Source organism: Aulonocara sp. 'chitande type north' Nkhata Bay, linkage group LG12 (assembly GCF_057382095.1).
Source record: "Aulonocara sp. 'chitande type north' Nkhata Bay isolate Kocher_YH1m ecotype deep benthic linkage group LG12, A_spYH_male_GT1.1, whole genome shotgun sequence".
NCBI lineage: Eukaryota > Metazoa > Chordata > Actinopteri > Cichliformes > Cichlidae > Aulonocara > Aulonocara sp. 'chitande type north' Nkhata Bay.
The window spans coordinates 27,616,733-27,641,087 of NC_141355.1; the positions used below are offsets into that span (position 1 = coordinate 27,616,733).

A 24,355-nucleotide genomic window follows, 5' to 3' on the forward strand; every position below is an offset into this window, starting at 1 on the left:
TAAAGAAAAAAAATGACTGATATTTTTTTTGATCTCCTTCTACTTTGTAAATAATCTGAGGGGAATGAATGGGAAACCACTGCTTTAAGAGACAATGTAACAACTTCCATCCACCCATCATCTGTCTCGACAGCAGCTTTCTTTGGGGCGCGAGACAGACACTAGCTTATGTTCACATCCACACCTATGGCCAATTTAGAACATACATATATGTGGATGGTGATGTAAACAGGGGTACCCAGAATGAGGGACAGAGAGCACATACAAATTTATCCTGATAAATTTGAATTTAAACACGCAGCCTTTTTGCTCTGAGGTGCTAACTCAGAGCGTAATAATTATTATTTCATATATCATTATATCATTATATAAAAATATTTCTTTTGGTCAGATTTTTCAAACTTGATTTCCAGAGTCAAATGTTTAGTCTTAAACATAAGAACAACTGAAGAACTAAAAGGGTTGAATTATTCACATATCTTTATTAGTTCTGCTGAATTTAACAAAGAGGTGGGTTTGAATCAAGCCAGAGCAGTACTAGTAACATAAATGCAAACAATAAATTGGAAATATGTATAAAATCGGTGGCATTTTGTTCTCTAAACAATGCAATACTGTAACTACATTTATCACCTACATCAAAAAGGAACATCATTTTTGGACAGGGTTGCTATGATTGCACCATCATGGTAGGCCGATAGGCTATCTACACAGTTAAAAAACAAACAAAAACAAAAACCACATAAAGGAAAGCTCAAATGGCACATATTTTTTTCTCTGTCAGTTCACCATAATATAATAACAGTAATAAAGATGATAATACTATATAATACCTTAGAGATAAGTTAATATTCTTGAGCAACATCTTTGTATGCTGGCATAACAACACATATAAAAGCCATGATATTCACATCTGAGTCTACTGTACATCATAACTTGTGTGTAGGAAACTACATAGTGCAGTTAGCCTGAATTCTCCCTTTAAAGGGGCAGACTCTCCACTCGTCTGATTTTTTTTCACTTCCTTATCCCCTGCTTTATCGAAACGAAATATACAGAAGAAAGTAAGACTTTCCAGCATAAACACACCTCCTCAGTTTGAAATGTAAGTCTCACAAGCTTTGATGTACATGTTACTGTAGAGAAAATCCCCCTTTGCTTATATTATATCTTCACTTGCTCTATTGCCACTAGTCCCTCTATCCTCAATCTCATAAGCTGAAGCCTTTCATATGTTTACACACATGCACGCACTCGCTCGCACACGCTCTCGCTTTCTCTCGTACACAAAAATGTACAATCTATAACTATTATAAGTATTTCTTTCTAGATTATCATACATTCTATAAAAATTTTAACTTTGGGGATAAGTACTGCTTTGACAGATGTCTTGGCTGTGAATGACACAATTATCATAATAACCAAATTCAAATTGTGTGCTTCCATTCACATCATCTGCTAGCGGAGCGGTGAAAGCTCTCCAGTGACCCCTGGTGTTCATTGTTAGTCACCGCAGGAATACTGGAGCGAAGGTGAACCACGTTCTCCTGTGTCCTGAAACCTGTTCTGCCTGCATTTGGGGCTGATTATCTGCTAAACATATCTATTTAAATTCAATTTGTAGAAAATATAAACTCTGTTGGTCTTAATAATGTGTTTAAATGGGCCATGTGTGTTGGACCCTGTGCATGAAATGACTTGAAATAAACTGAATCAGTCTGCGAGACCGCTGACGTTACTAACTGCTGGGATTACAAATTAAATAGTCCAGCCACACTTCTGTTTGACTGGTTTGCTGATAATTAATGTCGCGATTAAAGCGCTGAAATCATCACACTTGATTCCCCCCCCCCCCCACCACTAACTGTTCCCAGCATACACATGCTGGAAAGACTGGAGTAAGGCGCTCTCTGGCCAAAAATGTTAACATCACACACTCTGACCACTAATTCTACTTTTACATAACCAGTGACACAGACTTACAATGAATAAATACCACATTATATTCCTGTTGATCGTTTCTGACAATATCCCTGATTGTCTTGGTCCTTTTCTAGCATTGGCATTAAATGACTCGTGTTTTAGCGCTGTAATCTAAACACCGTCATTTAATATTTTGTTTTGCTGCCATCCGTTAGCGTGGCACACTTTTCATGAACACTGATTATGTTGGATGCTGCAATTAGCAACTAGTGATAGAAAGGCTGCTTAGGAGCTTGAAAATATCATCGATAATGATTCGTGTTGTTAAGATCCTGTTGAGATGACTTTGTTCTTGTTGCATTTTAACAGTCGGCTCCTGTTGCTGCTTTGTGTCTATGGTTGCTTTGAAAAGTATGTCAGACTGTACTGGTTTATTCTATTGTAGACTGAATTGTTTTTCTACTGTATGCTGAAGTGGCTTTGTGTGAGAGGCCTTGGTCACTGTGAATGGTGCGAAATGGAGAATTTCCTCCATGGAGGTGTCTCTATATCTCAGTTGACTCGATCCTCTCCAGGCGTGAGGGTCCTGCCCAGGGAGGCGCAAGCTGGTGGAGGGAAGGAGGGCCCTTTTGGTCTTCACAAGGTGGAGAGAGGGTGAGGGCGATAGGGCCAGAGAGAGACGGCAGAGGCTGAGGAGACAGAGATGAGAGAGCTGGTGGTGGCGGAGGTGGAGAATTAGAGGAGGTGGGGGAAGTAGTTGTGATAGTGGTAACAGTGGTGGTGGTGGTGGTTGTGGTTTGTTTAGCTCCCAGCTGGCTCATACGTTTTTCCAAGGCCTGGTTCTTCTGCAGTGTTTCCACATAGCTGAGCTGCAGCTGTGCCTGGTATTTCAAAACCCGCTCCTTCTCGTCCTGCCAGGTGTGGCGCTCCTGGTCGAAGTTGAGGGCCTGACGTTCCCGTTGCTGTCGCTCCAGCCGTAATGCAGCCTGCAACTGCTCTAGCTGCCTACGCAGCTCCCCCGCTTCATCCCAGTGACCCTCCTGGACCCTCTGTGGCTGGTGACCATCCTGGCAGAGTTGGGACTCGTGACGTAGCTGGGCCTCTTGACGCATTTGAGCCTCATGACGAAGTTGGGCCTCCTGACGGAGCTGCGCTTCTTGACGCAGCTGCGCTTCTTGGCGTAGTTGGACCTCTTGACGGATCTGGGCTTCATGACGCAGGTGAGCCTCTTGGCGCAGCTGTGCCTCCTGGCGGAGTTGGGCCTCTGGTCGGATTTGGGCATCCTGACGCATCTGAAGGTCCTGTGGAACGTGCGGGTCTTGCCGTTGCTGCACGTCACGCCACTGAGCTTCTTCGCGTTGTTGCCTCTCTTGTCTCTGAGCTTCCTGCCTTTGGGCTTTGGCTTCATCACTCTGAAGGCTTAGCAGGGTGTCAGACGTGGGGGTGAGGGAGTTTGTTGAGGGCTCATTTGGGTTTCGTGGGCAGTGGACACCTCCCCATGGAGGCAGCAGCCCTGCAGCAGCCAAGTTAGGGCTCACAACAACTTCTGCCCCTCTGCTCACTTCACTCAGAGCCCGTTTTAAACTTAGCACCTCCGCTTCAAATACACCCAGCTTCTCTCTAAGGATGGTTACCTGCAGAAAGGAAAAGGTAACAGCTATTATAGGAAACCTTATTTGAACTCAATCTATGTGTGCTTTAGCATAGGACACATGTATATGTTTTATTTCAAAAAAATGTAAACACGCCTCCTTAACTAAAAAATAACCAAGGTACACAGACATTTTACTCTATGTGTGTAAGCTGATTACGAGCTCATTCAGCACAAAAGGAAAAAAATGTTGCAGCTGTTATATATAATGTTGCCCAATCCCCAATTTGTCCTAGTCTCCTTGCCAAGTTTTTGAAATCCCTCCAAAGGATTTTGAGGATTAAACACACAACAATCTAGATTTGGTGGTAAACATCCCAATCCGGCAATCTCACTTGTTGTAAATTGTTTCCCGACTGCTTCGGAGTGCGAGCGGCACCGTGTTGCACTTTTTGTGGACTCTGAAGCAGCCAGCTGTCTCCACCAAATGCAAAATCTGGGCTTCGATTGTTTCGATTGTCTTAATTTTCAACCTGCACCAAACAAGTGGGCCACGGGTCATGAGATAATGTTTTATTATTATTTTACAGTAACATAGAAAGCTCATGCTGGCATCACATAATGATGGCAGTAAATGTAAAGAATGGGAAGTATGTTATCAAAGGCCTGGATAATGATCTTTAGGCCTGTAATTATGACATTTTGCTTATTGTTTATATATATGTTTATATTTATATAGAGAATGCAATACATATTAATTAAAATGAACACTTAAATTTATCTTGTAAATATATTTAGCCGCATAGACGAACTTTCATCTGTAGTTTGATATCTTGTCTGAGATTAAGTGAATCTTGATTCAGTAATCTTGAATCTTGATTACATTTATGTGCATAAAATTCTGAATATCCATCTGTGCTGTTTGGTGTCTGTTGATTCAGAGCTTCAGCAGGTACACTGAACCAGTGTTGGACTCATTAATTCAATTACAAACCCTTACGAACATATTGCAACTAATATATTAAATATGACTGTGCTGAATTTTTTATACAGGGGAAGCTATGGCATATTTTATGAGACCAATTCAGTTTAATCAGCTACTATTATTTTTTATGTAATATATTAATGAATGATTGATTTATATATTTATATACTCTGGTGACAGTGGCAGAGAAAAGGACATTAAAGAAACTGCTGGACATTATGGACAATGCTGCACACGGTCGTAAACAATCAGAGGAGCCTATTCAGCGACAGGTTGCTTCTCCAGAAAGTCAAAAAGCAACAGACTTAAAAACTCCTTTGTCACACAGTCAGACTGTTTAACTCCTCACTGGAGGGGTAACAGGGGGACAAAGGAGGGCAGGAACATCTCAGCTGTAGTGTTTTTTTACACTGTGCAATATTTGCAATATTTTTTTCTTATATTCGACTTGATGGTAATGTAGCTTGCCATCACCAGTGTGTGAATGTGTGTGTGAATGGGTGGATGACTGAATGTAGTGTAAAGCACTTTGGGGTCCGTAGGGACTAAGTAAAGCGCTATACAAATACAGGCCATTTACCATTTGCAATAATCACTGTGCAATATATTCACTCAAATGTGCAATCCTATTTATCCATATTATATATTCTGTATTTATATATGTATATATGGTATATTTATGCTTATATCCTTACTCTCATTCCCCTTATTGTATCTGTAACATGCAACTTCTGTCGGTGCTGTGCTACTGGAAACTGAATTTCCTGGAGGAACCCACCCGAGGGATTAATAAAGTTTCATCTAATCTAATCTAATATAAAGTATTCATATGATTTTGCTTTCTGTTATTTGTAATCGTTATTGTTTAGTCCTCAGGTGTGACTGAAAACCTACCTCAGACAGAGTCCTCCTCAGCTCTCCCTCACACTTCTCCAGCTCCACACTCTTGCTGCTGTAGGAGTCCTTCAGGCCCAGCATGACCTCCTCCCGTTCCCTCAGCTGGGCATTGAGCTCCTTTAGCTGGCCTCTCAGGGCCACCATCTCTCCAGCTCGCTGGGTCACTTCAGCCTGACTTTCCCTCAGCTGCTGCTTCAGCAAGGAGATCTCTCCTGCTTTCTGGCACACCTGCCACAGGAAGGTTAGACAGTGAGAGGTATTTTGTAAATGTGCTCCCTATCTCATTTCATACAGACAGATTGCATACATGCAAAACTTCAATTAAAAAAAAGAAAAAGACGTCCCGCATTTGATTTTCTGTGTAAACATTTATTTGAACTAATACAAGAAAGTGCTGTGGTCCAATTTTCTAACTTTAATGACTTTTGGTTTTTGATGTAGTCCTGCTAACCGACAAACAAATATAAACAGAACTTAAAACACCTCTGCATCAGCACTTGCATTGCAAAATAGCATCGCCAAAAATACTGAAACCTTTAACCTAACAGAGTGTACTGCACCCTTTTGAGATTAACTGTCCAATCAAATGCTTTCTGTGGCACTTAATGGGCGTTCCATACTTACTATCTGATGGTTTGACTGTCTGAGAAAACTGCTCTGAAGTTCAGCTGTACCTTCTCCAAACTGTAACTTTACACTGTTTTCCATAAAGATCAAGACTCATACCAGGTCTCTGGAGAGCAGCACTGTTTGATGAAGCCATGATCTGTGATTGACAACTCTGATTTCGTGTTCATCAAGACACCTCATCACACAACTTATAAATCAGCATAGTGGGGACTTTTACAGCTAATGTGACTTAATCCAAGGACCTTAATTTGTCTTAGCTGTCCAAAAGGTATTCCTTTTAAATTATTGAGACTGGTCAAAATGCCTTTTGGTAAACTTTCACTGATAAAAATGTTGTATTCAGGCTGCGATATGCCTTTATCTTGGTGCTCAGTTACTATTATATGAAGGTTTCCTTGGTTCTTTTGCAACAGGTTGAACCATTTTTCATTTCAGTTTGGGGACAAAATATTTGTGACCTTCATACTTTGAACATATTTGGCGACAGTTTTCTTTCTTATCACCTCACCCAGTAGTTTAAAAATAATAATTTGATAAGTCAATATTCTATGTAGATCACTTAAGTAGATTTTCACAGAATAAGCAATAATCCCTCTTTTAAAATCAAACACAAGGCGTCAACATGTGCTTTTCCTTCAGAAAAAAGTCTTATTTTTTAAATAAAGAATCACAACCTGTTTGACCACTTTTAAAATTACACAGCAAAGTTAATTTCCCACGCACATGCACATATTCTGAGTACTCATCAATCCCAACATCTCGACATGTCCTCGCATCTCACCTCCCATTTGGTCTCCTCCAGACGAGGCAAGATGTCAGCCTGCTCCTTCCTGTAATCCAAACATTTTCTCTCCAGCTCCTCTCTCTGGGCCAACAGAGCCGCCATCTCCTCCTGGAGCCTCCTTTTGTCCTGGGACAGACGGGTTATCTGGGCCTGCAGGGCAGTCTGGGAACGCTGAGCACGACGGGTAACCTGCAGATGAAAATGCAAGCTTTGAACATATCTACACTTGGAAGACCAGTGTATGATTAGACAAGTTAATAACATACGCTGATACATTACGCTATGAAAGTTTAGAACATGTATAGTGTTTAAATGCTTTTTATAATATACTGGATTTTAGCTATATTTTCTTATTTCTTGAGTGCCATATTAACCATTTAAAAGCTTACATCTACTTCACATGTAGCTTTTCTAAAGGTTTTTAAACTGTAATAGAAATTCTTTTATAACCATCACTTGAACCTATCCTAATACATTTTCATATAATGCAATTTCTGTAGTCTTACTAATCTGACAGAGAATTTCTTTAATAAACTTTCCATCATTTTCGTTTGGAGTAAAGAAAACAAAGTGCAAATGCACCTTAACATTATTTTGCATGAAAGTTTGCAATGAAGTCACCTGCTGCAGACGTGAGGCATAGTTTTGTCTCAGCTCATCCATCTGTCGCTCCCAGACACGTTGCTTCTCCTCAAACACCTGAATGATCGCTGCCTCACTTTGGTCCAGGTTTCTGCGCATATGCTGCACCTGATGAACGGAAAGCAGCATATGGAAGTGGAAACTCTATCAGACTGTAGGAAGGCAGTAAACTTTATGTGTGAGGAATGTAGTATTTGTAAAATGTGACAGATTTAATTCTCAGGTGTTTAAAACAAATCCAAATCTTAATCTTTACAATTTTCACCTATGTGGCCATGTTCACATTGTTGCATCAATTATATCACATTATTTATAGGGTAAATAATAATAATAATAATTATTAACAGTTTGGGAATGATACAGTTTAGTTTCATCCAAATACAATGGGCCAACCTAAGTCACATTTGATTAAAGCAAAGGAATGATCTCACGTCTTTTCTCTATGTTTTTAATTACAATGTTCTGTGTACAAAAATTCAAATGTCATTAATCTCAAATGTACTGGTGTGGTAGCCCTTTTGGAAAAGAAATCTGAGAATGTAAATCAAAACAAACTCATGTCTGAGGTGAAATGGCCCTTTAAATGCTAACATGTGTCAGATATTTTTGAGCGGGCTCTGACCTCTTGCTCTTTCTCCCACAAGCGATCCTCGAGGTCCTGGATGATGTCATCCGAGGAGGGAGAGGGGCGTAGAGGTGCTGGAGCGTCACTCAGGTGGCTCAGCCTCTGATAGGACGAAGAGCTCTTTCCTGAGGAGGACCGGCCGCTGTCTGAGGCGCTGATCCCATTCTGAAGGTGAGAAACACATCACGGTACATCAAATATGATAAGAGCAGGGCCCATTTAGTCTTAGACAAAGCAAGCATGGATGATGGCTGCACCTGGTAGCCAGGCTTCTCCAGCTTCTCTAGGCCTGCAGCGGCTCCAACCATGCCCAATCTGTTGATGTGGCTGGTAGAAGCACTGAGAGGCCCCAGGACTGCTGGGGGTCCACAACCAGACCCTGAGCCCGTGTAGGTGGGCAGACTGGTCAGGGAGTTTCTCCCTGAATCGGACATGCCTCCCTGAACCACTTCATTACCAGTTCCCCCTCCATCACTTCTGCTAACCCTCACTGGGCTGTCCTGATCAAGGAGCAGGGCTTCTGGGACCTCTCCTGACTCACCTCCTCCTCCATCCCTGCCTCTCCTGCCTACTCTGCCCTCGCTGAACCCTTCACTCCTTCCCTCATGCTTTCCCTCATTTCCAGCCCCTCCTGCCTGGCCTACCAGATTCTGCATGGAGTGGAAGCTCTTGGGCACCACTGGCTTGAATGCAGAAGGACGCACAAGGCCTGAGTTGTTCTGCATTGCCTGTGAAAGACAAGAAGAGGGACAGAAGAATGACAGTCAAAAAAAATGTGAGCCATATGAGCTACAGTTTACAGACAAAAGTAAAACAAAGTACAAATTTCAGCAATAAAATGATGATATTATGTATTTGAATGCTGAACCTGATATTATGTAAAGTTTTATGTATTTAAAACCACTTAAAACAATAGTTTTTGAATTTATTTCTTCCTACTAATACTCATTTTTCACGTGGCATGCATTATATTCCTCAAGTATATGTTTTTGATGGTTACTATAACTATCTGTTTTTACAGATCTCCATCCATCCATCATCTTCCGCTTATCCGGGACCAGGTCATGGGGGCAGCAGCCTAAGCAGATCTCACGAAAAACACGAGATCATTTTACAGAGCTCATGCTTTTTAAAAGTTATTGCGTGTGAACGTTAATATACAGCTTCAATAATCTTTGACATCCAAATAAAGTTGCCATCTTTAAAAAAAAAAAATTGCTTTGTGTTAGTAGCGCTCCACAAAAACCTCAGCAAAGAAACAGTTTGTGGAAAGATGGTGCTTTATTCTGAAGATTTTGGAAAACAACATAGAAAAGATGAACTGTTTACACTGTTTCTTAATAAAATAATGAGAAAAAAAAGGAAGTTTGAGTTAAAACATACTTGGAAAAAATGAAATCTAATGTTTTATAGTCTTAATATAAGAGTATCATGTAAATCAGTGGTGTTTAAAACTTTCTCCTCAGAGTGATTCATTGCAATAATTTACACTCGGCTAACAATTTAAAGCTGTGTGAAATGCACAAATGTTCTGGGGGAAAAAGCTCCAGAAGAGTCACAAAAATAAATATAATTTCCCGTTCTTGCTAACTTGTAACCCAATAGATTTGTTTTGAATCCCTCTCTGAAGGTGCTGACCTGCTGTGTGTGAAGTACCTGTTCAAGTTTTCCTGACACAGGCATGATCTTGGGCGGGTTGTGGTTTGGAGGGTTGTGGTTATGGCCGGCTGGATTGTTCTCGCTGTCGGCTCTGACGGCTGCCATCTCTCTGTGCTGGTGTTGGCTCATCCCAACACTGCTCTTCTCACTGGCCCCTCGACCCACAATGTTCCCACAAACATCTAAACCTGCAGCCTGCATTTCCCTCTCTCGCTCTCTTTCCATCCTCTCGTTCTCCAGCCTCTCTCTTTCTCGCTCCCTCTCCCTCTCTCTCTCGCGCTCTCTCTCCCTTTCTATCTTCTCCCTTTCAATCCTCTCTCGTTCCCGCTCTCTGGCTCGCTCCCTCTCGCGTTCCCTCTCACGTTCCAGCCTCTCCCTCTCCACTCTTTCCCGCTCCCTCTCCCGGTTCCTCTCCCTCTCTCGTTCCCTCTCTAACCTCTCCCGGTCCCAGTCTCGGTCCCGGTCCCTGTCTCTCCCCCTCTCACGCTGCCTCTCCCACTCCCTCCTGCCCGCTCCGTTGCCACAGTCCAACTGGTTGTTGTTGGACGGGGCTGTCATGGTGCATTCAGTGTTGGTGGAGGAGGCTGTTTCGGTGGGTCGGTCAGTCCCGGTACAGGTCCCAGTCCCGATACTAACACTCCCTCGTTCATCGCTAGAGGCCGTCCCGTCTGATATAGTCGCCGGGGGGCGTGGCAGCCGCTCTGCGCTGCAGCTGCGATCAGCAGGGCAACGGCGAGAGAGAGGAGGTGCTCGGGGCAGGGTGGTCCTCGTGCCCACAGACTTCATGGCAAACTCCTGCTCTCCTGCCACCCCACTGCCAACACTGCCCATAGTGGGGGTCAAAGGTCAGGATTAGAGGTTAGGAGTCAGGATTGGGGAGGGTCACAGATACATTTGGAAGTAGTGTGGGTCATCACAACCTAATGCAGGTAGTGGGGGCACACACACTAGAGGAACACAGAAAAACGAAAGGAGTTATACAATATTGTAATTGCATAATGACTAGTTATACAATAACAACTGCAGAAGAGATTCCAGCCCACATACAGGGGCAGCGTGGTCCTCCCACCATGATAAAAATGAAAAGGGTCAGATAGATAAGTCTGGACAACTCTGTGCATAGTGAGGGAAAAAATAAAACATAAAAATAAGACTTTCTCCAGCTTGATGATGAAATCACAACACTAATCTCTGTAAACATGTTCTAAGTAAAAGTGAAAATTCTCAAACTAATTTCAGACTTTTTTGTTTATGTTCATAAGTTATAAGATATAGTGTGAACAGGTCACTTATACCAGTCCAATACAAAACACGGACTATGCAGATTTGGTGTCCATTAGCATCACTGAGCTGGAGGATGAGGGTATGTGTCTATTGTTTGTTTGTTTTGTTAGCTTGTTTGTTTTCCCTTTTTCTATGGTCACAAATCCAGGAATACAGTGCAAAAAAAACCCAGCCCTGCAACAATCACAGCCTCTTTTTTTGAGGAAAGCTCACAATTATTCTTTTTTGTTTGCTTTGCATCAGATAGATGTAGTTTCATTCCCTGATTTTTTCCCTTTGCTTCCTCCTCAGACATCACTCCTACACAATGTATAAAAATAATGGAACAATATTGCAACATAAAACAACATCTCACTTAACCCATTAAAAAAAAACTATAAAAGAACTTGACATGTACATGTGATGATGTTTGTGGTCTATTATACTTTCCTGTCAGACCTCTTTCTAAGCAACTGTGATAGAAATGAAACACCAGGAATCACAGAAATCCAGATAGAGTGGGTTTAGGGTGGAGCTGTGTAGAAATACTGTAAACACTAATCACACATATAGATGGTAACCAGTGCATTGTATAGAAGGTTATTTTCTATAGTGGGCATCTGAGAAAAATCACAGCATCCAAACTGGGCTTATATGGAATTCATTGGGTATAAAGCTAATGATGTTATGCTCAGTACATTTTGGAGCATGTAAACAGGAAAAGGACCTGTTGAGAACATTGAGAACATCTGTAGTGTGGCACAAACCAACACAAATATCACCACTTGTCAACTTATCTCCAACATCTTTATTTTGGAATCTCAACATCAAAACTGCTGCAAAAATGTTCTTATTGCAGGACTGTGTAAACTTTGCACAAAGTGTATTCCTGTTAATGTGGCCAGATTATTAGGTACACCCAATTAAAGCAGTTGGATATCAGCTCTGGAATAACTTTGCATCATTGTAGAAGATGTAGTTTTTACTTCTGCGGACCTACATCACTATACTTAAGCCTGGTTTATCCACCGGGCAAACAGTGCAACAGCTCAGGCTGTTGCACTGTTTGATTAACAGCAAATTTATTTGCAATCATCCACCAATAATACATCTTAAATACTCCAAGGTAAATGTGTTTTTTTTTTTCTTTTTTGCATGTTATGCAATTAGGACTCCAGTCTATCAGAGAGGCCTGTAAATACCCTTCCCATTTACTGTAGTCACAGTCAGTTTCTACTATTTCTACAATAAAAGAAGGGCGATGGTGTACAATTCAGCAGCAACACAAACTATAATGAAATTACCATAAAGTGGAATTGACATGTCTCTAAAACAGTTTTAAGAAAAGCACATATATGAAAGATGTTATTTTGAAGTGACCTGAACTGCACTGCAATGATTGTGGTTTCTATTCATTTTATGAGTCCCTTTCGGCGAAAGAAGACTACATGTTACACACATCTCTCAGTGGAAACCCTAATGCTAAACATAACAACATTACCATCTGAGTCCAACCTGGGACCATGGGTGAGTGCCACTTGAATCTCTTTGTGGCCTGTTAGCAGTTTACTTATTTTGTCTAGTACAGGCCAAAGATAAAATTCAACAACCCTGAAAACAAAACCAGCCACAAAACCGAACCAACATCTAAAACTGAATCTAAGAAAGCAGAATATATCACAAAACTGATATAACAGAGTGCATTCATTTTTTAGCTTGGTTTGCCAAATAAACAGGGAACTCTGAGGAGCATATACTCTGTAGAGAAGGATAAGAACACAGAAGCCTTGATATGGCCTACATAAGCTATGTTTATATGTGTATAATCTGCAGCCACCCACTACTCTGAATCGCAAAGTAGGATTCAGGATATTTTTACATCAACCAAAATCATACAGTAGAAAGATCGATCGATCGATAGATAGATAGATAGATAAGGGCGCAGTCAAGCAATGCACTTCCCTTTCTCAGGCCATTTACTAGAGGTTTACTTCCACTTGGGTGAATAGTAGTAGTAGTAAAATACACTGCCTATCTGTCTGCTGCTCTGCCCCATTCCCCTCCCCTCACGACTCCCTCTCTCCGTTTTCTCTGCATCCCTGGGCGGCAAGGGCGGCTTTAGCAGCATCCGCATCAAGCCCTGAATCGACTGCGCTCCCAAACAATTACTTGCTAGGCCTGTGCCAAAACACAAGCGCACGACCCTCGCTGGCTGGGAAAAATGAATCGAGATTAAAATGCAGATCGTCATTGACATTGACGACGTATCATGCAGTGGCTTTGATTTACCGATTGTAGCATCCTGGCGGTCCATCATCAAAGGCTACTCACTATTTTGCAGCTTGGCGGTTTTGTAAGATGGCAGCCCCAACAAACAATAATGTCAAAAGACAGAGACGTCAGTCCTGGTCGGTCGGGCTCTGAATTATTCCGCGTTGATGCCGTGGCTCGGTAATATTAAGGATGCTGTCTTCGACCGCTGTCAGCGTCGGATGCTGATGATGGAGTCGGTCGGTTGATACGCGCATCAGCTGAGAGACACACACCCACCTTTGGTCCCGCCCCTCCGGCTGCACGATACAAACGCCCCCTTTTGGCACTCATCCAGTGCTCTCCCCCGGGAAAAACCTATAGAGGTATTATATGCTGGACAGTTCCTCGGATGGATGGATGGATGGATGGATGGATGGATGGTAAATGTCAGCTTAATCTTCATAATCATAACGCATATGAAACAAAGGACACGTGATTTTTTTTTTTGGCAATGCAACATACTCAACACTGACACATCTTTCCCCATATATTTATATGTTACATATATAAGAAGCTGCCCTGTAGCCTGATGATGCAGAACAAAAGGATCATTCATTTGCGGGTTTGTCTCTGTCTGCTTCTTTTTGCTCTGTTTTGGTATCTACCAGTGTCTGAATCAAATATCTGATTCTCCAGCTTTTCCTTCTCTATGATCTCCAGCCAGTCACTATTTTCGTCTGTCTGCCTGGGATGCAGTGTATTAGATTGTGAAGAAACAGAGCAGTGAGCTGTAAATCAAAAGCAGTAATGTTTATTGTGGAAAATGTGCCTAGAACAAACTAGAACCAGAGATTTTAGATAAGAGTCATCTAAAATAAAACATACAGCCAAAATAATTGCCCCGGGCTACATCTTTTCACTTTTGTAATTTACAGACATACAGCAGGACTTGGGGCACCTTGGTGATGTGGCCCTGGGTTCAAATCCGGCCTGGGGTCTTGCTGTGTGGGGCTTTTTTCTTCCCATGTTTGTTTGAGTTCTCTGACTTTTTCCCAAAGTCCAAACACAGCCTCCTGAGAACCAGCTCATTCATGTATGTCCTCTGTAATGGACATTTGTTTTTGACCTATATCTTTTGAATTATCTGAGTAACCTTAATAAGTCCTGATCTACTAAATAGAGGACATTCCTGGCCTTCTGTTGATATCTCATGCATTTGGGTGGCCTCTTTGAGCTCCAAAGAGGCAGGAACACACACACACACACACACACACACACACACACACACACACACACACACACACACACACACACACACAAGTTCAATGGGAAGATCCTTTTTTTCCTTCTCAGGAGGACAGGGTTAGGTTAAGTGGTGTCTCTAAATGTGAATGTGAGTGTGAATGGATGTCTGTCTCTGTGTGTTGGTGACTTGTCCAGGGTCTACCCTACCTCTTGCCATATGCCAGATGGGATAGGCACCAGCCCCCCTGCAATACTGAATTGGATAAGAGGAAGAAGATGGACGAAGAGCAAGACTTCATGAAAAATAACAATAACACTAACCCAGTGAGACCAACTAGTAGCAATTTTATGCCCTATCTATCTCACGTGAATACCTTAAGTTGTTTCTTTTGCCTTGTACTCCACCCAGGAGACAACCAGGAGAGGTGAAAATTGCTAATGTATATTAGACATAAAATAGTTTTACTGAAACCACAGCAGTAGAGTTTGTGATTAAGATATTTTTCCTGATAGGTAGGATGGCCAGTCGTCCCGTGCTTCCTGTGCTTTCTACAAACTGACGATGAAAGATAATGCTAAAATTTTTTTTAACTAAACTCCATATAGAATCCCAAAACAATTCATTAATGCTGGTCATTCATGAACTAACAAATATCCAGTATAAGGTAATAAATCCCCAGATTTCTGTTACATCCTGAATGAAGTAACTGCAGACTTATTAGTATAATATTATCAGAATAATAGAATGAACCTGCCTGAAATTCTTCTAGTTTTGGATTATGCTTGTTTGCACATTAGCACAAAAGTTGCCACAGAATCATTTAGGCTGACATTTGCTTTTTATGTGTGGAGTTAAAAAAGAACATCCCTTTGTTTGGTTTTGACAAACTCCACCAGCAGTCTGTATGTGCATGCATATGAATTTTTTCATCTTAATTTTCTTAGTTTAGAAGTTTCACCGACGAGCTGTTTTTCTGTATTTTCACACAATGGTCAAAAACATTATGTTTTCTTGCTCATGCTTCTCCTTAAAGGTACAGATGTTTAGAAAAAGAGCCCCAGTGCTTCCTCTAGAGGATTGGAGGCACAAATCATACAGAGAGAATTCAAAACTCCAAAAAGTGGCCACTCTGTGTACCTGAAAGCAATTTGATTTTTTTTTCCTTTTTTGCATGTTATGCCTTGACTTGTTGTGGCAGGTGAAGCTCCACTAAATAAATTCACCACATCCTTATTACGACTGGTTGCGTCTTTGTCTAAAATGCCTGCTGTGACCGACAAATAGGCAATAAGTTAATTTAATCAACAACTGCAAGCTTACCACACCACGTGTAGATGTGTGTACAGGTAGTAAATAATTAAGTAAGTATCTAAAGTAATTATCTAGTGAATTTAAGACACTTAGGTTAGTTGGCGCTACGGATACTTATAGTATAGTGTTGGCCTTTGATGTCATATGCTCACTTACCAATCTTACTCATGCAGGATAGTAGAATCTTACCTTGAAATGTCAAATCTCTAAAGAAAAACATCCCAGTGCTCTTGTATTTGCTTCATTTTCCATGAGGGGGCAGTAGTGTTTACTTTTTCACTTGCACTCAATCTCGCAGCTGCAATACAGCTGCAAGCTGAGAGCACCATTGCTTTCAACTGAGGCATGTTCTTCCTTTAGCCACCACGATGCGCTAATGTTTACTTAACTTAATTTTATGCATTTTATTTCTCTGCTGTCTCCCTTTACTTTTCCTTTGTTATACCGGTCACCTGACTCAAAAGAAGGCATTAATGTCAAACCCCAGAAAAAATAAAGACATGTTAATATCTTTGCAAACAAGAGGTAATAACCTGTGAGATACAAATGAACTTCCTTAGATTACTATTAACACATTAAAATGTAACTTTTAGCACTTTAACACTGCATTTTTAGGTTGTTAAAGAAGAAGAAGATGATACAGAGTCCACATTAGATTTTTAGAGGTCAAATTAAGAATTATATGCAGTTTTTTTTGTCTGCTAATGTTGGGTTATGGTGCAATGATTAACACGTTAAAAAGGTTGTGGGTTTGAATCCACTAGACCAACTGGGGCCTTTCTTTGTGGAGTTCTCCTTCTCTGTCTTCATTCCACAATCCAAAGACATAGACTTTAGGTTAACTGATTTTAAATGGGCTATAGCTGTGAATATGTGGTGGCCTGTCCAGGGTATGTCGGCTCTCACTCCATGTTCTGCAAAACAGTAAATAAGCAGAAGAACATTGATATCACATGCTTCTTTCAAGATGGCAAAATATGCATTTTCTTCATGATCCCTGTTTATATCATAACAGAAATTTGTCAAGATGTCAGGCATCTACTTTAAAAACCAGAGTCCAGAATGGGTGAACCAAGTAAGTAGAGGGCTTCCTAAATTGATAGGGGATAAAAGAAAAATTAAAGAAACTGTCTCTTGTCCATCCAGGTGGTCTGTCTTCTGAACACTTCCGCTATCCTTGTGGTCACTTCAGCTCACTCTGGGAAACTCCTGCTGGAAATAAAGAGAGTTATACTTGGGCTTTGCTTATGAACAGCAGCTGTTTTACAGCTTCACAGCTGATCTGAGCATAAAAGAACAGCTGAGTGAAACAGGGAGGGAAAGCTGTGTTACTTTTCTGCTGTTTTGTGACAGTTTGGTGAATGAAAGCATGAGAGTGTATGTATACAGAGACCTTAACTGGATATTCAAGTTTTATGATCTGACTTTCTTTGAGGGGGCCCTCAGCAGGTGGATGCCTCCCACCTCACAGTGTGTAAGTGACAGTTTTCCTGCTCTGTTGCATCATAACATGCAGTTAGAGAGAGACAGAGCGCAGGAAAGGAACAGCATGATAGAGAAAGCACCAGAACAGAGTAGAGGCAGTGAGATAGAGCAACTCTGTTCCTGTCAAGCTTCTCGCAGCTGTTCAACGTCACAACTGACTCCTGACAGACAGTCACAACTGAAGGACGAAAATAACCCTCAAGGAGAGGGCGTCTACCAACACTCAACATCAGGGGTCAGGGGATTTCTGCCAGTGTAAAGCAAAAAATGTGACAAATTGTAAAAGCTGAAGACATCTCACAGATGACAACCAGCTTCAGTTGTGTTACTTTCGCACAAAGATAACTGGTTTTATTGACAAGCCTGCCCGCTGAAGACTTTTAATTTCTCACTTAACTAAAGAGACAAAACACCAACCAACCCGTCTTCTGCATCTGTTGGTACAGTTCAAGAGGTGCTCGGCTATTTTAGTAACTTGGGTGAGGAATGTACAGTCACTGAAGAACACAGGCACAGATTGGAGGTCCTACACTAAGTCTTCTCTCATCCACTCAGACCATCATCCATTCACCAGAGTCTCAGAATCCGGCGCACCTACAATGGAGACCGTGGCAATATTTGACTCGCCTGGGAAGGGGAGAGGGTTAAAGGCAACAAAGGAGTTTTGGGCAGGAGATGTAATTTTTTCCGAGGCCAGTATTGCAGCTGTTGTCTTTGACAGGTAAGGTGAGGATGTAAGTTGTGGGTGTGGATGGTCATTGATAGGGATGCCTTCAAATGCAGTCTTTATGGGATATTTGAACATGTGAATAATGGATTTTCTGGCCTTTTGTTAGTCTGTAATTAGAAATTAACCAGAGCACGTTGTGTTTTTATATTTTGGAAAGCTATACTGCTGATTTTTACTTATTTTAGTGGAATAAAAGCAGTTTCCTTAGAGTATGGTGCCTTGCCACTTGTAGCGACTCAGCCTTATCAAGCAAACCCTCATAACATTAACTATGTGGAAGAATCTGAAGAAAAGTCCACATTTACACAATGTCTTGTTTTCAGTGTTGTTTGTGGTGGACTGTGTGACAGCTGTAGTCAGAGGTTTCTGCTTCTGTATCATAGACTTAATAGCAAAACAAATTTTTGCTTTATTACCCATCATTAGCCTACATTATAATTTCAAAATATTACATTTTAATGTTTCTAAAAGCCTCTAAACAAGAATTTAAGTGCACAGTACTTTTAAAATTGTGCTTCTAACACACAATGCCAAACTTGACTGCCTTAATATCAGTTCTTCTCTATCTCAGAAGTGCAGATTATCCTAGTATTAATTTCCATACAAGCAATCATTATGAGTTTTATAACAGTTAACTAAATGGGTCAAAATAATCTCCGGTCAAAGTCCACTTGTATTAGTGTTTTTAGTACTTCTTCAACTCACTGATGAAAGCTGTGAACACTAATTATTATTGGTGCAATTTTAGTTAAACATGAAAGAGTGAACTATCAAAGCAGGTGCAAGTGCTGCTCTTTAAATGATAACTGAGTGTCGTATGCGTGTGCTACAGATTTTAAATTATGACGCCTATCCTTGTTTTCTTTCTTCTCTTCCTCTGCAGTCTAGCAGAGCGTATTTGCCACAGCTGTTTCCGAAGACAAGAGAAGCTGCAGCGGTGCGGCCAGTGTAAATTTGCACATTATTGTGACCGAACCTGCCAGCGTGCAGGCTGGGCAGAGCACAAGCTAGAATGTAGCGCCATCAAAGCTTATGGCAAAGTACCAAATGAGAACATCCGGTAAGTGGATGGAAAGGGAAATAAGTGCTATAAAAAAGACTGGCTAGTCTTTATTACTTACTATAGGACAACAAATGTGTAATTTAAATAGGCACTTGTATGCTATAAAGCAGTAAATGTTAATACACTTCAAAAGTAATTTAAATAGGCACTTGTATGCTATAAAGCAGTAAATGTTAATACACTTCAAAAGTAATTTAAAGATAATGTGGATTTGACTTTACACGTCCATTTCTCCATTGCTCATTTGTGTGGTCAGTGTGGTGGCCCGCATTATGTGGCGCCTCGACAAGGAGGGGAGCACGGTGTCTGACATGCAGCTGACCACGCTGGACGAGCTGGAGGACCACATTGCCGACATGCCAGAGGACGACTTGAAGGAGCTGAAAGTGGACATTCACAACTTCCTGGACTACTGGCCCCATAACAGCAAACAGCACACAATTGATGATATCTCACACATATTTGGAGTGGTGCGTTTAAATGACTAAAACATATATTTGTTAGTTTTTTTTAAAGTAAAGTCTTTAGTAGGAAAACCTGATTCATAAATAAGACAGTTCACCTGAGACAACACTGTTTCTGCACTTAATGCCTTGATTCACAGCTGCCATGCAGCCTTGAATATTTACATTTGTTTTATTTACCTGTAGCAGTCTTATATGGACAACATGTATGCATGTTCACATCAAAGATTGCCTTTTTTTCCAGATCAACTGTAACGGCTTCAGTGTGAGTGACCAGAGGGGTCTCCAGGCAGTAGGAGTTGGTCTTTTCCCCAACTTGTGTCTAGTGAACCATGACTGCTGGCCCAACTGCACCGTAATCCTCAACCACGGCAAGTAAGTTAACAAAAAATACTCTTCATGACAACTCATTGTTATCTACAGCTCCAAATTCCTCAAAATTGATTAAAAAGTGAAAAATACTTAACGTTTTCAGAGCTTCTGTGCACGTTTATGTGCTGTTACGTGTGAATGTGTGTGTGTTGGGTGTCACTTGGTGTAAAACTGCTTCCTGTTTGTCTTTCAGTCAATCGGCTGTGAATACTATGTTTCATTCTCAACGGAGGTGCGTTGCCTCATCCTGAGCCTTTGAAGTTTATTATTAGAGCACCCTTTAGACTCTGTCATTAAACAAATCATTACACTTAACAATCTGTTGTAAAATATTTTTTTATCAGCGAGCAGTGTTCTGTGGTGAGCACTGCATGTTTGATGTGACTCGAATATCACCTCAATACATGTTCACATGTGCTACTTGAATGCTCTAACCCTTTAAATGGCTTGTTTAGTGTAACAAAAGGCTGCTAACTTTTTCTTATCTCATATTTCTTCGCCCGAAAAAACCTTTGTCGTGTCCACACAAAGTTTTATTCGAATGCAGCTGGTGTGTCACTTTGTGCGTCTGTCCGTCACACCAACACAGATTGCCGTGTGTGAGTGTAGTAGTAGCTTCTACCTTTTATACCACATTTTCCTTATTGTTTCACCTTTAACTCAGCATAACACCAAAGTAAAATAAGACAAAAAGAGCATTTTCATATAAATACAACCTTTTTGTTAGATAAAACCGATTATTACCGTTTTGCATGTTATGCAAGGAGACTGAAATTGAAACTAACTTTACAACAAATTAAAGAAAATGAACCAGATATACGTGAAATGTTTTGCCACTTAAGTGCTGTGTGAAATGGTAAATGGCCTGCATTTGTATAGCGCTTTTCTAGTCCATAGGACCCCAAAGCGCTTTACACTACATTCAGTCATTCACCCATTCACACACACATTCACACACTGGTGATAGCAAGCTACATTGTAGCCACAGCTGCCCTGGGGCGCACTGACAGAGGCGAGGCTGGCGCCACCGGGCCCTCTGACCACCACCAGTAGGCAAACACGGGGTTAGTATCTTGCCCAAGGATATTTGGCATGCAGCCAGGATGCAGCCTGGGATCGAACCACCGACCTTCTGATTAGGGGCTGACCTGCTCTGCCACCTGAGCTACAGCCACCCAGAAATAAACCGACACTCACTAATATCTCACTCAGTTGAAGGATCAGTCCTTCAACTGGACTGAAAGCCACGCTGTGGAACAGGATTTCACCATCGCAAACTCAATCACAAAGCATGTGTTTCCACATCTCTGCTCGTGTTTGACTGTGATTCTCATCCCCAGGATCGAGCTGCGTGCTTTGGGTAAGATTGCAGAAGGCGAGGAGCTGACAGTCGCCTATGTGGACTTCTTGAATCTGTCAGAGGAGCGACAGAGGCTGCTGAAAACACAATATTTCTTTGACTGCACGTGTGAGGACTGCAAGAACCGAATTAAAGATGACATGAAGATTGGGGGAAGGGAAGAGGACGGAGTCAAGGTTAGTGTTCGCTTGTCTCCAGTTTAACCAAACACCCCCCACTGCGTTTAGAACTGATAAGAACAGGCGAGAAACATGAGAAGCAGTCACACAGAGACTATTTTAAGCAAAGATAAGTCTCAAGTGGATTCAGTCTTCTGTGCATTCAAACCTGCTTTTGAGAAACAGCTATTAGAAGAAATAACCAATTTCAACTTGATTTGCTGATTAATTTTAATTACTTACTTTCTTTTCTGTTTTATTTTTTAATAAAGTTTATATCCAGCTTTCAGTGCCAAATACACATAAATGTTTGTCACATCACTGAAAGTCTCAGAAGTGAGAGACACTGCTAGATGTAATCTGAATCTATGTACTGCTGTTGTAACACTAATGAGCTCTGTGTGCTTTTATAGACTATACACGGGTGTGTCACAAGTTATAAATAACTTGCCAGTAGCTATTAGCACAAAAAAATGTTTAAGGAGTTTCTGTGTTTAACAGGATAAGTCTGAAAAACTGGCCACATCTATTTTGAAGCGCCAGATTGGCTACCTAATAATAATAATGTGGAAACGTAATTAAAATTCTAACAAAGTAAATCTTGTTTGTTGTAATCAAACATCCTGTGTGTGTCACCAGCAGGTCAAAGGTCCTTTTAGGGATAAAAATAACCAGACTTTCTGTTTTATAATTCTAGAAAGTCTTACCTGCAGTCTTACCTAAATAACTCTGAAACATTTTTTTTCCGCACATTTCTTTGTCACTTTTTAATACTTGACCCAAAATCTGTCCAATGTTTTAGCCTTCAGAGGAACAAGTGAAAGAGGCAACAGATTATTGCTTTCAGATGCTAGAGAAGATGGAAAAGGCTCGATTAAATGGTGACTACCATGAGGTATTGTATCAAATCACTTAAATGAAAAAAAAATGGTTTTTTTTGATACTGTGTAATCTTTCTTATTGCGGTTCGTCTCTTCAGGTTGTGAAAATCTGCAGGGAGTGCATTGAGAAGACAGAGCCGGTTCTGGCAGACACTCACATCTACCTGTTGAGGATGTGGAGCACAATGAGCGAGGTTCAAGCTTACCTGCAGTACTTTGATGATGCTGCAGATTACGCCCGGAAGATGGTGGAGGGATACATGTAAGTGTGAAAATACAGAGGATTTTCCTGTTATACCCATGAGCATAATTTATCTAATGTTGATAGAAAGAACAGGTTGTCAGCTTGAAAAGGTTAAAAACACAACACAAATCGAGTCTCATCCCTCTAACAGGAAGCTGTACCACCCGAACAATGCTGCTCTTGGTATGGCTGCCATGAGAGCAGGAGTGACCCACTGGCAGGCTGGGCAGATTGAGGTTGCACATGGGATGATCTGCAAGGCCTACGCCATTCTCATGGTTACCCATGGTCCAACACATCCCATCACTAAGGACCTTGATGTAAGCGTCACCTTAAAATTATTCAAATTAGGTCTCCTTAAACTTTTTAATAGAAATAAAAATTTTCCTGGCCCACTGAGTGCTGATGTTTCTGTTCTGATTTCTTCACAGGCGATGCGCATTCAGACAGAGATGGAGCTGAGGATGTTCAAACAGAATGAGTATGTTTATCACAGTATGAGAGAGGCAGCTCTGAAGAACAAACCCATGACCATGATGCACGAGCCCAAGTCTGTGGAGGAGGGAATCAAAAATCTCTTCCACCGGAGGAAGTGATCACATGACAGCAATCAGGAGAGCCCCACCCTGTTGTTTACTGTTAACAGCTTTCAGAGTGTTGATGTTAGCCTAGCCATTTAGTCACATGACCATTTTCTGCATCACTTAGTTTTTCAGGGAAATATGTCTTTTCATTAAAAAAGATGTCTTGACCTTGTGAGTTTGCTTTGAAGATGCAAAATCCAACCACAGGAGTGAATTATAAAGTAAAAAGCACTACTATCTCTGCCCTCATAAAACTTAAAAAAACAAAAACAAAACAGGCTTAAGTTAGTGCACCTGTACATCAAATAGACCCACATCCTTTGGTGTTTGCTGTGACACTACATAAGGTCAAAAGATAGAGTACAAGAAATGCAATGACAGTATGTCGCACTTTAACCCAGTGTAAAGTTTTACATTACCAGAAGATGTTGCTAGCTTAACTGATCTTTGACTGCACAGATAAAGATGCACACTGATGTTTTGATAGTTTTATTTTATAAAAATTAAAAAAAAATCTAACTGTCTTGCAGATCCTGGGCTAATCACCAACGTAAGCTGGATGCCAAATTTGGTATAAGGGCTTTAACTAAGTTCCTGTCTGTAAGCTGTAAATATTTACAGTGCAGCTTCAAAGTGCCTCAAAGTCTCCTAAATCTCCATTTTTGACAAAGCCAGACATTCTAGTGTTGTGCCAGCATTCAGCTAGATTCAAGCAAGGTCTTTGAGTATCCCGGGTTACATTCATCAAGTTATTTGTTACCACTCACTAGGAAGTAGACATCGTCAATGAAAGCATCTTTTATACTTAACTCTTCACAGCCTCCACATTTTGCAGGAAAGTCTGACAAAGTTGCAAAAATGTCACAATCGCATCAACTTTCACCTTTGCCCCAACAAATTAGAAATACACTTCAAGTCCATGTACTGTAAGCCTCATATATTACATAAGGCGTGGAAATTATTAGACAAATACTGCATTATCAATTAAACGAAATACGTTTTCTGCACAGGATTTTTTGTAAAGGTTTAAACTAATTTTTGACTGTTCTTGTCAATTTCAGGTTATTATGTTATTTTTTTTCCTTTGATTTTTCCACTTCACCTCTTGGTATTATGTATTCCCCACACTTTGTTTACCTTTTTCAACTGGGAACCTATTACCGTTACCATGTTACTGCTTATATTTGTTTAAATAAAGTTTTTTT

General features: G+C 40.9%; 2 protein-coding genes across 6 annotated transcripts; one reads left to right on the forward strand and one right to left on the reverse strand.

Moving 5' to 3' along the window:
• Positions 1-462: 462 nt before the first annotated feature.
• On the reverse strand, positions 463-13,528 carry lzts3b (leucine zipper, putative tumor suppressor family member 3b). Of its 4 annotated transcripts, none has more exons than XM_086314742.1 (8): positions 13,331-13,528; positions 9,734-10,559; positions 8,335-8,805; positions 8,075-8,242; positions 7,432-7,560; positions 6,808-6,999; positions 5,394-5,624; positions 463-3,557 (listed from the first exon to the last, which is right to left on the reverse strand). In XM_086314742.1, exons 2-8 carry the CDS (start codon positions 10,520-10,522, stop codon positions 2,469-2,471), a joined length of 3,069 nt encoding a protein of 1,022 aa, XP_086170868.1. In that variant the 5' UTR covers positions 10,523-10,559; positions 13,331-13,528; the 3' UTR covers positions 463-2,468. The 4 variants fall into 4 exon arrangements, with proteins under 4 accessions (XP_086170868.1, XP_086170866.1, XP_086170867.1 ...); XM_086314740.1 differs by having other exon boundaries at positions 9,734-10,683; XM_086314741.1 differs by having other exon boundaries at positions 13,289-13,528.
• Positions 13,529-17,778: 4,250 nt separating this feature from the next.
• Positions 17,779-23,317, forward strand: smyd1b (SET and MYND domain containing 1b). 2 transcript variants are annotated; one of them, XM_086314747.1, is made up of 10 exons: positions 17,779-18,015; positions 18,908-19,084; positions 19,344-19,557; positions 19,796-19,926; positions 20,117-20,155; positions 21,264-21,459; positions 22,244-22,336; positions 22,421-22,584; positions 22,718-22,886; positions 22,998-23,317. In XM_086314747.1, the coding sequence occupies exons 1-10, from the start codon at positions 17,894-17,896 to the stop codon at positions 23,160-23,162; spliced, it is 1,470 nt and encodes a 489-aa protein (XP_086170873.1). In that variant the 5' UTR covers positions 17,779-17,893; the 3' UTR covers positions 23,163-23,317. The 2 variants fall into 2 exon arrangements, with proteins under 2 accessions (XP_086170873.1, XP_086170874.1); XM_086314748.1 differs by lacking the exon at positions 20,117-20,155.
• Positions 23,318-24,355: the final 1,038 nt, after the last annotated feature.

Excerpts from the sequence above, each read along its gene's own strand:
- lzts3b (XM_086314740.1), bottom strand. The coding sequence starts at position 10,567 with ATGGGCAGTGTTGGCAGTGGGGTGGCAGGAGAGCAGGAGTTTGCCATG. Across the intron at positions 8,243-8,334 it reads TGGAGAAGCCTGGCTACCAG|AATGGGATCAGCGCCTCAGA; the intron begins GTGCAGCCATCA and ends TCTCACCTTCAG. Across the intron at positions 7,561-8,074 it reads TGTGGGAGAAAGAGCAAGAG|GTGCAGCATATGCGCAGAAA; the intron begins GTCAGAGCCCGC and ends TCCGTTCATCAG.
- smyd1b (XM_086314747.1), top strand. The coding sequence starts at position 17,894 with ATGGAGACCGTGGCAATATTTGACTCGCCTGGGAAGGGGAGAGGGTTA. Across the intron at positions 18,016-18,907 it reads GCAGCTGTTGTCTTTGACAG|TCTAGCAGAGCGTATTTGCC; the intron begins GTAAGGTGAGGA and ends CTTCCTCTGCAG. Across the intron at positions 19,927-20,116 it reads GTAATCCTCAACCACGGCAA|TCAATCGGCTGTGAATACTA; the intron begins GTAAGTTAACAA and ends TTTGTCTTTCAG.